The 12,400-nt window shown below is 43.7% G+C and overlaps 1 protein-coding gene across 7 annotated transcripts in view; it reads right to left on the bottom strand.

Moving 5' to 3' along the window:
• Positions 1-12,400, bottom strand: part of ATP11C (ATPase phospholipid transporting 11C (ATP11C blood group)) — a 70,769-nt gene that overhangs the window by 35,400 nt on the left and 22,969 nt on the right. For all 7 annotated transcript variants that reach the window (XM_087877510.1, XM_087877509.1, XM_034441602.3 and 4 more), the window contains exons 2-10: positions 11,343-11,462; positions 9,810-9,899; positions 7,763-7,843; positions 6,960-7,067; positions 6,059-6,187; positions 3,177-3,280; positions 2,931-2,981; positions 1,218-1,282; positions 595-676 (exon numbers count right to left, since the gene is read on the bottom strand). In XM_087877510.1, the coding sequence (XP_087733636.1) occupies positions 595-676; positions 1,218-1,282; positions 2,931-2,981; positions 3,177-3,280; positions 6,059-6,187; positions 6,960-7,067; positions 7,763-7,843; positions 9,810-9,899; positions 11,343-11,462 (830 nt within the window). The remainder of the gene's footprint in view (positions 1-594; positions 677-1,217; positions 1,283-2,930; positions 2,982-3,176; positions 3,281-6,058; positions 6,188-6,959; positions 7,068-7,762; positions 7,844-9,809; positions 9,900-11,342; positions 11,463-12,400) is intronic.

Genomic DNA, 12,400 nt, shown 5'->3' with positions numbered 1-12,400 from the left:
GGGAATCTCCATTCCCACCCCACTCCAGGGGAAGGATACTGCAAAATCTCCATTCCCTCCCCCCTCCTGGGGGAAGGATACTGCAAAATCTCTATTCCCACCCAACTCTGGGGCCAGTCAGAGGTGGTATTTGCCTGTTCTCCGAACTACTCAAAATTTCCGCTACCGGTTCTGCAGAACCTGTCAAAACCTGCCGGATTTCACCCCTGAAATATGATCCATCAACAAATTGATCCATCAACAAATCAACTAATTAATGAGATCTCATTAATCAGTTGGTTATCTGAAAAGGCTTTCCCAGCTCAGAACTTTCGCCGTTAAGCTGAACTTATTTGCTTCTGAAGGTCAGGGGTGGGGAATCTGTGATTGTCCCTGGGTTGAAAGGATCCAACTTCGGGAATTACGGGACCCCTTAGCCTGAGTCCCTATCCCATCTGCAAATATTAATCCCCTCCTGAAGGTCTGAAGAGAGCATAGAAGACACCACAATGTTTTGTACACAAACCAGACCCAAAGAAACATCTCTTTTGTTTTGCTTTAAACAAATGTTTATAAAGACGAAGAGTGGGGGAAGATGTAAGCCCTCCAGCTTACTTTTCAACCGCAGAGCGTTTCTGAGTCTTCCCTTGGTAGTTCAACGCCATCTTGGTTTCCATCCCAGTATATACAGCGACTCCTGAAAAGCAAGAGAGAAACTCCTTAACAATGAAGAAGAAGCAGAAATGTGGTTAGGCACCAGATCTGTCTTCTACATGTCTAAAAAGGAAACTCTTCCCCTTGTACATATGTGCTAGTCCTTCCCGACTCTAGGGGGCGGTGCTCATCTCCGTTTCAAAGCCGAAGAGCCAGCGCTATCCGAAGATGTCTCCGTGGTCATGTGGCCGGCATGACTCAATGCCAAAGGTATACAGAACACTGTTTCCCTTCCCACCAAAGGTGGTCCCTATTTTTCTACTTGCATTTTTTACATGCTTTCAAACTTCTAGGTTGGCAGAAGCTGGGACAAGACACGGGAGCTCACCCCGTTACGCGGCACTAGGGATTCGAACCGCTGAACTGCCGACCTTCTGATCGACAACCTCAGCGTCTTAGCCACCGAGCCATCGCGTCCCCCTTACACGCCTACTCCATGCCTACTCCAAAGTAAATCCCAGATACGACTCACAAGAAAAAAACCAATGGATGGGAAAGAGAAGCAGGAAAGAGCCTTTGCTCACCATAAATCTTTGGTGTGTTTTTCAATTTTGCTCCTTTCAGCAAAAGGTTCTCGGGACCCAACGGCCTAAAAACGAAAAAGGGAGGGTCAGAACATTGGTAAGAAGAGAAGCAACTGGATGAATGTGTGCAAAAATGAGCGGAGTTAGCAGAGATGGTTAAACGGACTGCTTGGATTACAGCGGAAAAAAACACACCACACAATTACTTTTAAGTTGGAAACCACTTCTGGATTTTGTGCTTGAGGTGTAAGAAAAAAAAAATGAAAATTTACAGATTGGATAAGTTTGTTGTTATAGAAATAGCTAGTTTACATTGCTATGTAAAAGTAAAGAAGTTGAGATTTGATGCTATTATTCTACTGCACCGAAGGAAGTCAGAAATCCATGCCTTTTCTTTCTTTTTTCCCTTTGACCTACACTTTTCCTTTCTCCTCTCCTTCCCTTAACTTTCCCACTATTTTTTCTTCTCCCTTTTTCTTTTTTTTTTTGAATTTTATATTATGAACTAATAAAGAGAGGGAAGCAACTGGAAAATTCCAACGGCCAACCATTGGTGGAAGAAAAAAAAACCCCACAACTATTTAGAATATGACAAAGCTACGAAGTCCATTTATGACAACTCAGTAGATGGGGAATGTGTAAAATTAATAAGTGGGGGAGAGAAATAGAGGTCAGAGGCAGGGATGACAGGACTACTGTAGTTGGACTTCAAAAATTTGGATGACCACTAAGATGGCAGCCAAAAGTTAGATTTTTCTGTATCACACAGCTGATATCTAAGGGACAATCTGGATTTCTCCATCCTCAATGTGATAACCCTTGATATTAAAAAGAAGCTGTGTCAGCCCTTTGATGTAGAGCAAATCAGAAAACATATCTTTTAGAACTGTGATGGGGAACCTGTGGCACGCGTGCCACAAGTGGCACGTAGAGCCATATCTGTGGGCACGTGAGTGTTGGCCTAGCTCAGCTCAAGCGCCGGCCAGCTGATTTTCGGGCCTTCTGGGCCCACCGGAAGTCGGGAAACAGGCCATTTCTGGCCTTCGGAGGGCCTCCGGGGAGGTAGGGAAGGTCGTTTTTGCCCTCCTGAGGCTCCAAGAAAACCTCTGGAGCCTGGGAAGGATGAAAAATGGGCCTTCCTGGCCCACCGGAAGTTGGGGAATGGGACATTTCGGGCCTCTGGAGGACCTCCAGGGGGGCAGGGGAAGCCATTTTCACCCTCCCCAGGCTCTAAGAAAGCTTTTGGAGCCTGGGGAGGGCAAAAAACAGGACTACCGGGCCCACCGGTAACCTTTTTGCTGTCGCGTGCCAAAAGTGAGGGGAGCACGGGGGAGGGTCGCATACACATGTGGGGGGGGGGCGTGGTGTGGGAAGGCATTGAATTATGGGTGTGGACATACGCATGCGACCCCCCCATGCTCCCCCCCCACTTTTGGCATGCGATGGCAAAAAGGTTAGCCATCACTGTTTTAGAACTTTAGGGATATAGGCTAAAATAACACACTATTGTAATCCCAACGATGTTGCACTTATACCAAAGAGAATCAAGGTGAAGCCTTCTTGAGTTTCTTCCTCACCTTCCTGTTTTCCCAGATTCAGGTCCTTGTTTCCCTTCCCTTTGCCACACATACTGTACCTTCTTCAAGATTATTCCCATACTCCACTACAAGTTACAAGAGGTTAAATCCCAATCGGTCAAGCGAAGGAACCCACCTGGCTAATGGTTCTGGTTCATCCGTGTAGATGTTAATCCTGCCCACAAACCTGTTGGGACATGAATAGAGGAGGATGTTGATAAGAGTACTGTCAACAGCTCATTTTCGTATGGGAGTTACAGCCATTTAAATTTAGAAGGAAGGAAGCGAGGAAGAGTGGAGAAGCAGGCTTGGGAAAGAAATAAAAGACTATCAAGCCGTTGGGTTCTCCGCAAAATGAGAAAGACTCCACGTCAAACTTCACCTGTACAAATCTGGCTGGGGCTGTTCGCATTCAACAGTGGCAACCAAACGATTCATGGCTTCGACTGTATTCATCTTGGCTGTATCGTGCACGGCATAGTGAGTCTAGAAAAGCAAAAGACACACACACAAAAAAAAACCCTGAAGAACCAGCAGCAGCCAAGCAACTCCTGCGAATTTCACATCTGTAATTCGAACCATGGGATTCACTCCTATCTTGTCACCCCATAAGCTACTTCGAGCTGCATAACAATTTTACTGAATGTTATTTATTTACAAAAATGTGGACATAAAAACTAACATCGACTAATAATCGGGGGGAAAAAAAAGACCTAAAAAAGGAAAAAAGAGAGAGATAGAAACGGAGGTGCAGGAAGATATAAAGCTAAAGAAAAACTTGATTATGTTGTGGCCCGTACGTGGCCTGTGCGGATTGTAGCTGATTCTGACAATGAGGAGGCTGGTGTGGTGCTGCGCCAGCAGCCTGTGCAGCTGGCGCTCGAGTCGGGCAATGAGGAGGCTGGAGAAGATGTGGTGCCAGAGGCGGGGATTCAGCCAGGGCCTTCAGAACCTCCAGAAGCTCCCTTAAGTGAAGAGGAAGAAGAGGAGGAGCCTGTTCTCGATGCACGGGCACGCAGACCTGCCAAAAGGCAGGAGTGGCTCCTCAGGAGGAGGTCTCCTCGAGAGTAAGGCTTGGGGCTAATTGGCCACTCCCTTAGCCTATTTAAGGAGGAACACCGACTGAAGCAATTTGCAGGGAACAACTTAGTTCACTCTCCTTCGCGTCCTGATCTTAGTTCTCTTATCCGTTTCCTGCAAATTGCTTCTGGGCTTTCTGCCAACCACAGTAAGATTACGATTATTTATTCTTTGGATTCTTGTAGGGTGTTAAGAAAGTTAATGGTAAAATGATTAATTTTTAGATAAAGATGATGTAAACAAATATAAAGAAATATATGTTTAAAAGGATAAAATAATGGATAAAGTATAGTAAGATAGGGAAAATTTGGTCCATCTTTGGGAAAAGTTGATACTAAAGAAATAATTGTGAAAAATTAAATGTTTGAATGACTGTACTTAAAGTAAAGGGTTTCAATAGGTTAAAAAATTGTGATAGGTAAAGATAAGGAGGTGAGGACGGATGGTAATATCGATTATATATTCTATAAAAAATATAGATAAAAGGGGGAAAGTAGAATATTGGCAGAAATTGGAGTAAATACAGTAAATATGGAGAAAATAAGCTGTATGAAATTTTGACTCGGTCAATACTCTGTTCAGAAATTATGTATTTTATGTTCGTGTGTCAGAGGAGATGATTTTTAATGATCCACCCAAGAAATGCAGGCGTTAATTTTATGCAGCAATGAGTGAACAAACTTTATGGTGGGAATCAAACCATTCCGTGATTAATGTCAAACTTCTTGGCTGTTCATTAGATGCTCAGTTCCACTCCGACTTTTAGGTATTTACAGGAACAAAGGAACTACGAAAAAGATAGGGGAAAGCAAGTCCCAGCTTCTAGTATCACTTTTATGTGATGCCTCCAAGTTCAACCTGTCTCCTAAGTATCTCTGGTGGACCTCACTGATCTGCTTGGAAGGATGCCCAGAAGAGAAAACCAAGGTCCTCCAGGTGGATTGGAGGGTTGAGTGGTTTGTGAGAATGACCTTGGGGGACAGAGGGAAGAGCCACAGAGTAGACCATGATCAAATAAGAGGCAGCTGAACCCGCAGAAGTAATGGAGCATGGCAAACACCTCACAAGGAGGCCTTCCTACTTTCTTGGGTTGTGAAGACAGAGGAGGGGCTTCAGATTTGCCAGATTCTGTTACTGCAACCTTACAATAAAGTGGAATTAGTTCATCTCACAAGGCTGATATCAGGTATACTGGGAACAACTTCCCGCTTTGCTTCTGACTATTTGGTGACCAGCTCTGCCCTCACCACAGCGGCCATTTTAGACGAGCTTCTCCATGTCGACCATTTTGCAAAACTCTCCTCTCTTCATAAAGCGATAAAATGTCGTCTACCGGCACCATCCCTTCCCTCGAAGCTCGCCTCAACTTCGTACGGACGATCCTCCGAGCTAAATCAAGAGGCTTACACCATCTTTCATTCTGACTCTACATCTGGGAGTCCAACTCATTTCAGAACTGAATTGCCTTGCTAACTGAGATGATCAGGACTGTCAACATTACTCTGAGATTTCAGAGTAATGTTGGAAAAGAAGAAGGTTTCGCATCCTGCAGTTATCAGGAAGCGTCTTTAAGAGGCTAAACACAGAATTTAAAAGTTCCTCTTTTGTGTGTTTGTGTGTGTGTATATGTGTGTAGGAGATCCTATTTCCAGAAACTGCTCAGGAGTTATAAATCAGTTCTGTCGGCAAGACCTCTAGCCGGTGATCCATCTTCATAAACAAAACTCTTGCCAAGCTCATTATTTTGAAAATTTTCCTCCTTTTCGGTGGAACGAGACACATTTCTCTCGCCCGAAAAGTGCGAAATGATAAATCGCATTTGAGGAAAGAAACTTCTATTACAAGCTAGGGTAGAGCCCAAAGGCCCTACCCAACTAAAATTACACCTGTGATGGAAAGGCCTATTTTATTTAAAAAAACACACACACTATTTTTTTTAAAAGCATTTTCTGCATTTTTTGATCTGTTTTGTTTTCTAAGATACCTGCAGGAAGCAAATTCATTGGAAGTCAGCATAAGAGACGCTTATTCAGGTGTTCATTCTGGATAGAATAATCAACTGCGTGTAGGAAAGGATGGATGTAGCAGTTAAAGCGCCAGTTTAAAAACTCTGGGTTCTAGAAGAAGACACATTTAGATCTCTTGCCAAGAAAACTGCAAGGGTAAGTTCACTTGTCCTCTTACCTTGTGATTTGATTCTCCATCTAGACTGGCAGTCGTGACGTAGCAGGTCCCTTCTTTGTTACTTGAGGCCAGTAAAACTAGATCACACGGAAAAGTTTCATCTGCCGGCACTTCTACTATGTCGCCAACCTCAAAGCCGAAACAGGGAGTTGTAATTTTTGTAAAAACAGTCTGTTCATCAGTCTCTCTGTCAATCAGTCTGTCTCTCTGTCCGTATCTATCTATCTATCTATCTATCTATCTATCTATCTATCTATCTATCTATCTATCTATCTATCTATCATCTATCTATCTATCTCTATATATCATCCATCCATCCATCCATCCCCCCTCTCTCTCTGAAATTCTCAAAACATCCATCCATTCATCCCTCTCTCTCTCTCTATGAAATTCTTAAAATATCCATCCATCCATCCATCCATCCATCCATCCATCCATCCATCCATCCATATCTATCTATCTATCTATCTATCTATCTATCTATCTATCTATCTATCTATCTATCATCTATCCATTCATCATCTCTCTCTCTATTTCTATTTCTATCTCTATCTATCTATCTTCCATCCACCCATCATCTATCTATCTATCTATCTATCTATCTATCTATCTATCTATCTATCTATCTATCTATCTATCATCTATCTATCTTCCATCCACCCATCATCTATCTATCTATCTATCTATCTATCTATCTATCTATCTATCTATCTATCTTCCATCCACCCATCCACCCATCCACCCATCCACCCATCCATCCATCCATCCATCCATCCAAATGGTCCATCTGCCTGTTTATCTATCTTAACCTTGGCAACTTGAGGGTGTATGGACTTCCACGCATCTTAAAACAGTATTATTCTTCAGAACTGAGGAGAAACCTGTCCCCCACTCCTGTTACCTTGATCTTGTCACACTCCTTCTTCACACTTTCTCCATTTTCAATCACAAAGACTACACTTTTGTTGACTTCCTTGTCCGCTCGGTGCCGCAGCCAGTCCTCATATCCCTGAAGAAACAAGGGGGAGGAATACACAGACCAGAAAGCTGGAAAAATCCAATCCCAGAACGGAAGGGACAGAAGACATGGGCTCCACTTGTTTTAAAAACGGCCTTCCAGATGCCAATCCCTTTCTCCCTAGCTACAAGAGCTCCCAGCTGTAGCGAGATAAACTTAGAATATCAAGAAGGTGGGTTCAGAAGAGGTGGATAGGAACCAGAGGTGGGATTCAGCTGGTTCGGACCAGTTCGGGCGAGCCGGATGTTAATTTTAATCTGGTTCGCCGAACTGGTTGTTCCAAGGACTGGCTGACCCACCCGCCCCTCCCTGCCCCTCCTAGGAGTCTCCACGTGGCCCGTTTTGGATGCCAGGTAAGTGCAGGGCGTGCGTGGAGGCTCTGGGAGGATGAAAAACGGGTCTATCAGAAGTACCGGAAGTCTGGAAACAGGCCCGTTTCTGTCCTCTGGAGGGCCTCTGGGGCTAGGAGAAGGCCATTTTCGCCCTCTCAGAGGCTCCAGGAAAGCCTCCAGAGTCTGGGGAGGGTGAAAATGCACCCCGTGCTGTGGTGCAGGAGGCTGAGTAGGCCATGCCCCCATGGCCACGCCCACCCAGCAACCAGGCAGTGAACTGGTTGTTGAAATTTTTCAATCCCACCCCCTGATAGAAACAGTCCTCCGTTTGCTGGGATAAGGAGCCAGAATTACCTGTTTAACAGCTGTAATCGTAATCACAAAGAAGAGAGGAAGGCCGCTTGTCACTGGGCTGGTTGGTGTGTCCACGATCACCTAAGCAGAGATGCAGAAAAGCTACAGAATTAAAGGCAACAGCTACTCCTTCTAAATTGGGTGCCAGGTGATGGAAGCCAACAAGGGAAGAGGTGATCCAAAGTCAAAAGAGCCTTCCCAAGCATTTTAGTGTGTTCTTATTTGGTGGTTGGAAGACCATCAGGAATTTGGGACGGTCTTCCAGAGTGATCTTGCAGAAGAGTCTGCCACTTGAAGGCATCTTGGGAAGCACCTGTTCCAGATCATCTAGAGCAGAGGTGTCAAACTCAAGGCCTGCAGGCCGCATCCGGCCTATGGGGTGCTTAGATCTGGCTCACAGGGTCGCCATGGAAACAGCGAAGTGCCTCTGCCAGCGAAAATGTTGCTCGGGAGGACTGTGCACGGCCCTCCAGGGCACCGTTTTAGGTCGCAACGGCCTCCTGCAGCCCTCTGCCAGTGAAAACGGAGCTTGAAGAGGCTGTGCGCAGCCAAAAAAGAGCTTCGGTGAGTGACATCGAGCTGGCCATGCCCACCCCATCCACGCCTACCCATGTCAGCTTTGGAAGCCATATTAACCTCGGAAGCTTCCACGCTGCCACCTTCCAGTGCTTGGGAAAGTAGGAGGGGGGGATTTGATAGAGTTTTGTTAGACATAATAGCATTCTTCTTTTTGGTCAAAGTCAGGGTGTTCCTGCATCTGGAGGAGGAGTGGTTGCAGTGGGGCCTCAAGATGGGATGGATGGTGATTAGGCCATGTGATGCACTGATAGGTACAGGGCAGGGGTGAAATGCTCCCGGTTCGGACCGGATCGCCCAATCCGGTAACGATAGCGGCAGGTGGTTCAGAGAACCGGTAGCAAAAATCCCTGCCGACATCCCCCATGCCCAGCTGAGCCGCGCGATCATCAGAGGCTGTTTTTTTTTACTTTTTAAAAAAGTAAAAACCTCTTTGGATGAAAAAATGCTTTTAAAAGTAAAAAAAAAAGCCTCTGATGATCGCGCGGCTCAGCTGGGATCATCAGAGGCTTTTAAAAGCATTTTTTCTACAACCTCTTCGGCCGAAGAGGTTGTAGAAAAAAAATGCCTTTAAAAGCCTCTGGCGATTCCAGCTGAGTTGCCTGATCTGCAGAGGCTTTTAAAAGCATTTTTTTCCTGCAACCTCGTAAGGTTGTAGAAAAAATGCTTTTAAAAGTAAAAAAGAAAGAGTTGGCCATGCCCACCCAGTCACATTACCCCCCAAGCCACACCCACAGAACCAGTAGTAACAAATTTTACATTTCACCACTGGTACGGGGGCTGGATTTGGGGTTTTGATTTATTGAGGGAAAACTCGGAACTCTCAGATTCGTGTTTTCCCAGATGCGCCAGTTTACCTATTCCAATAAATGAAGGATTTGAGATGACGCTTGTCTCGTAGTTTTTTATTTGGAGTTGGGTTGTTCTGGAACGCTGATACCCCATCCATACCCCCACAGGTCAAACACAATCCATGCCTCCACAGTCAAACACATTGAGGGGGCCCTCAATGAAATCGAGTTTGACACCCCTGATCTAGAGTCAAAAGATCCTTTTCGGCCCCCAGTTTTCATTTTGGAACGTCATTTCTCAATGATTTGCCCTAAGCACTTAATCTGCCCCAACATGCTTATGTCAGAGGATTGATCAAAAATCAAATACTTTACAGAAAGATTATGCAAATCTCCACGTGTGGCCACGCGTCTCTTCTGGCATGGTTCTCTACAACCAGTTAATTAATTTTAGACTAAGCTACATGTCACTGAAAACACAGGAAAGCCACACCCACGGCCGATGGCAATTTTGATTTATCCCAAATTACGTAATGTTCCTTCGCCTGTTTCAAAGCCTTCAGGCATTGGGGAAGATGCCAGGAGATATCATGGCAACATATGAAGAAATATGTTCTATTTCGCTCTATTTCTTTTCTTTGGGGTGCAGCAAGAAGAGATTGGACTGACATTTGTCTTACCTGGACAAGGAAGATGACAAGAAAGTAGAAATTGGCAATTCTTCGGAACTGTTCGAACAGATTCTTGGGAAGAAAATTCCAGACTGTGTACTGCAAGGCAGAAAACAAGATGGGATCCATCTTAATACCACCAAAGGGCAGATTTTATAGGACTCTTCCTGATTTGCTGAGCTCCAGATATGCAAGGTTGTTGTTTTTTTTAAAACTCTTTTTAAAGCATTCTTTTCATTTTGAGAATGTATCCATCAATTCTATGAATTCTGTTTAGTCTGCTACCAGTCCACCAGGGAACAAATACCGTTTTCAAAATGACTTTGAAAAAGTAAAAAGCTAGAAGTCGGACCTTAACGAATGTATATGCTCCAAGTTTAATATTTAATTATGAATTTTACATGCTGCAAAATTGTATTCAAGCTCACCTAATCCCAATATAATTACATGTGTCATTACCAAAAAAGGAAAAAAAATGATCGAAACCAAAATTTTGGCCCAAAAGGAAATCAGGAAGTGTGATGGGTTGAACTATTGGATTTGTTTATAGATTTTTAACCTCAGCTTCCTAAAAAAGACAATTCTAAAGAAGTGCCGGATTAAAACGGAAAAGTAACTCAATAAAATACTTCATGGTATATAAAGTTTGGAAGAAAATTAACCAACCCAATGTTTATTAAACACACAAATGGATATATATACAAATACACTTGCTAGATTTAACCTTTCCTGAAATAAAATTAAAAGTCAACATTTGAAAACTAGCCTAAAAAAAGATTGCAAAAAAAAAAAAAAAAAAAAAAAAGGTTTCTACAAACTATGGAAATCAAGATGGTCCAAGATGGTCCTTTTCTGAATTGGAAAACTTTGCAGGCTTTTGGGAACTCTGGATTCTATCTCAGTTCTATAGTTGGGTTCAGCCAAAATTTAATCTGGCTGTTTAGAGGCCAACATGTTGTCTGAATGCAGCTGGCTTAGTCTCAACCATTCAGTAGAAAGAGGAGATATTCATCACTCATATGAATTATTCTTTAGCTTGGGTTAAACAAATCATAGTTTAGCGTATTATGCAATTCCAGATTTTGTATGGACTGGGATTAAAATATTAAAAAAAAAACCCACCATGGGGTTAGGTATGCTAATAGACTCTAAAACAGAGGTGTCAAATCTTGGCAACTTTAAGACCTCTGGACTTCAACTCCCAGAATTCCTCAGCCAGCCATGATGAGGAATGGCTGGCTAAGGCTGCGTTGAGTTGAAGTCCACAAGCCTTAAAGTTGCCAAGGTTGGATAACCTTGCTCTAAACTCTTTGATACTGGAATTGTAAAACCAACAAGACCTAAGGTCCGTTCCCATATCTTAAGTCGGACTACAGCCTCCATCATTCCCAACCAGCATGGTCTATACACCTGGAAACCTCTAGAAGGCAACCAGTTGTGGAAGGACCTTCTAATCTTGATCTAAGGAGGCTCTGCACGGATCACCCTCAAGCTGGCCATGGCGCAGAGGGATCCAACCAATGAAGTTCCATCAATCCATACCTTGGAGGAGACAATTTGATTGGAGCAGAACTTTTGGGGCACATAAGCTTCAATATGAGGAATTAAGTGGTGACCAACCACTACAGTCCGAGTCCCAACGCGCTTTTCTTCCCCAGCGAACTATAAAACAAGAAAGAAAAAAAAACAAGGAAGTTGTCAACGATGCATATTTTTGTGTGTGTTAATGTTCTTGGCATTTGGCCTTCTACACATGCAGATTTATGCGTGAAGGTTCCTTGCCAATCAATAAAGTCAGCTTTCTCCAACTGGTGCGGTCATATTGTGTGGAGAGCACCAATCCCACATTTTTCAGCTAAGATGTAGACCAAGAATGGACAACCGCGTCAATGCACTGGCAGGATATCACGTTGGAAATCATCTGGTTCAAGCGGCAGCTGTGAACAGGCCGCTCACATTGATTTCTGGGAAAAAGTCCAATCGTTCTTCCATCTGAGGAAAAGCAGATTCTCCGGATATCTCGAGATATCCGGCAGAATAGCCCCCACAAATAGCAAACATTTTTAAAAATTCTTTTAAAGCAGCGTCTAGAATTTTCTAGCAATCCGACGATTCCGGTCCCTCTTATTATGCAAAAATTATGCCGTTTTTCCCGTTATGCAACATTTGTGCGATAGGTAGTAATGACAGTTTTCCTCAACAGCAGAAAACCTTGTGCCAAAAATTGATGGTGTTTTTCTCCCATGTTTTAAATTCTAACCAAGTCATCCCACTCGTTATTATTACCCTGTTTCCCCAAAAATAAGACATCCCCTGATAATAAGCCCAATCAGGCTTTTGAGTGCATTCGCGAAAATAAGCCCTCCTCCCAAAATATCTAAACGTATGCACAGCTGGTCCCCGCCATTTCCTCTGGTTAGGGTTAGGGAGAAAGAGCTGGAAATCAGGTAAGACGGCAAGAGGAACCCCGTCTTGCTCCACGCGCCCCCAAATAATAAGACCTCCCCGAAAATAAGGCCAAGTGCTTATTTCAGGGTTCAAAAAAATATAAGACGGGGTCTTATTTTCAGGGAAACGTGGTATTATTTTTTAAAAAGAAA

Source organism: Pantherophis guttatus, chromosome 12 (genome assembly GCF_059756535.1).
Source record: "Pantherophis guttatus breed Tessera chromosome 12, ASM5975653v1, whole genome shotgun sequence".
In the NCBI taxonomy this organism is placed as follows: Eukaryota; Metazoa; Chordata; class Lepidosauria; order Squamata; family Colubridae; genus Pantherophis; species Pantherophis guttatus.
The sequence above is the reverse complement of the archived record's forward strand: the minus strand, read 5'-3'. Positions and strand labels throughout refer to the sequence as shown.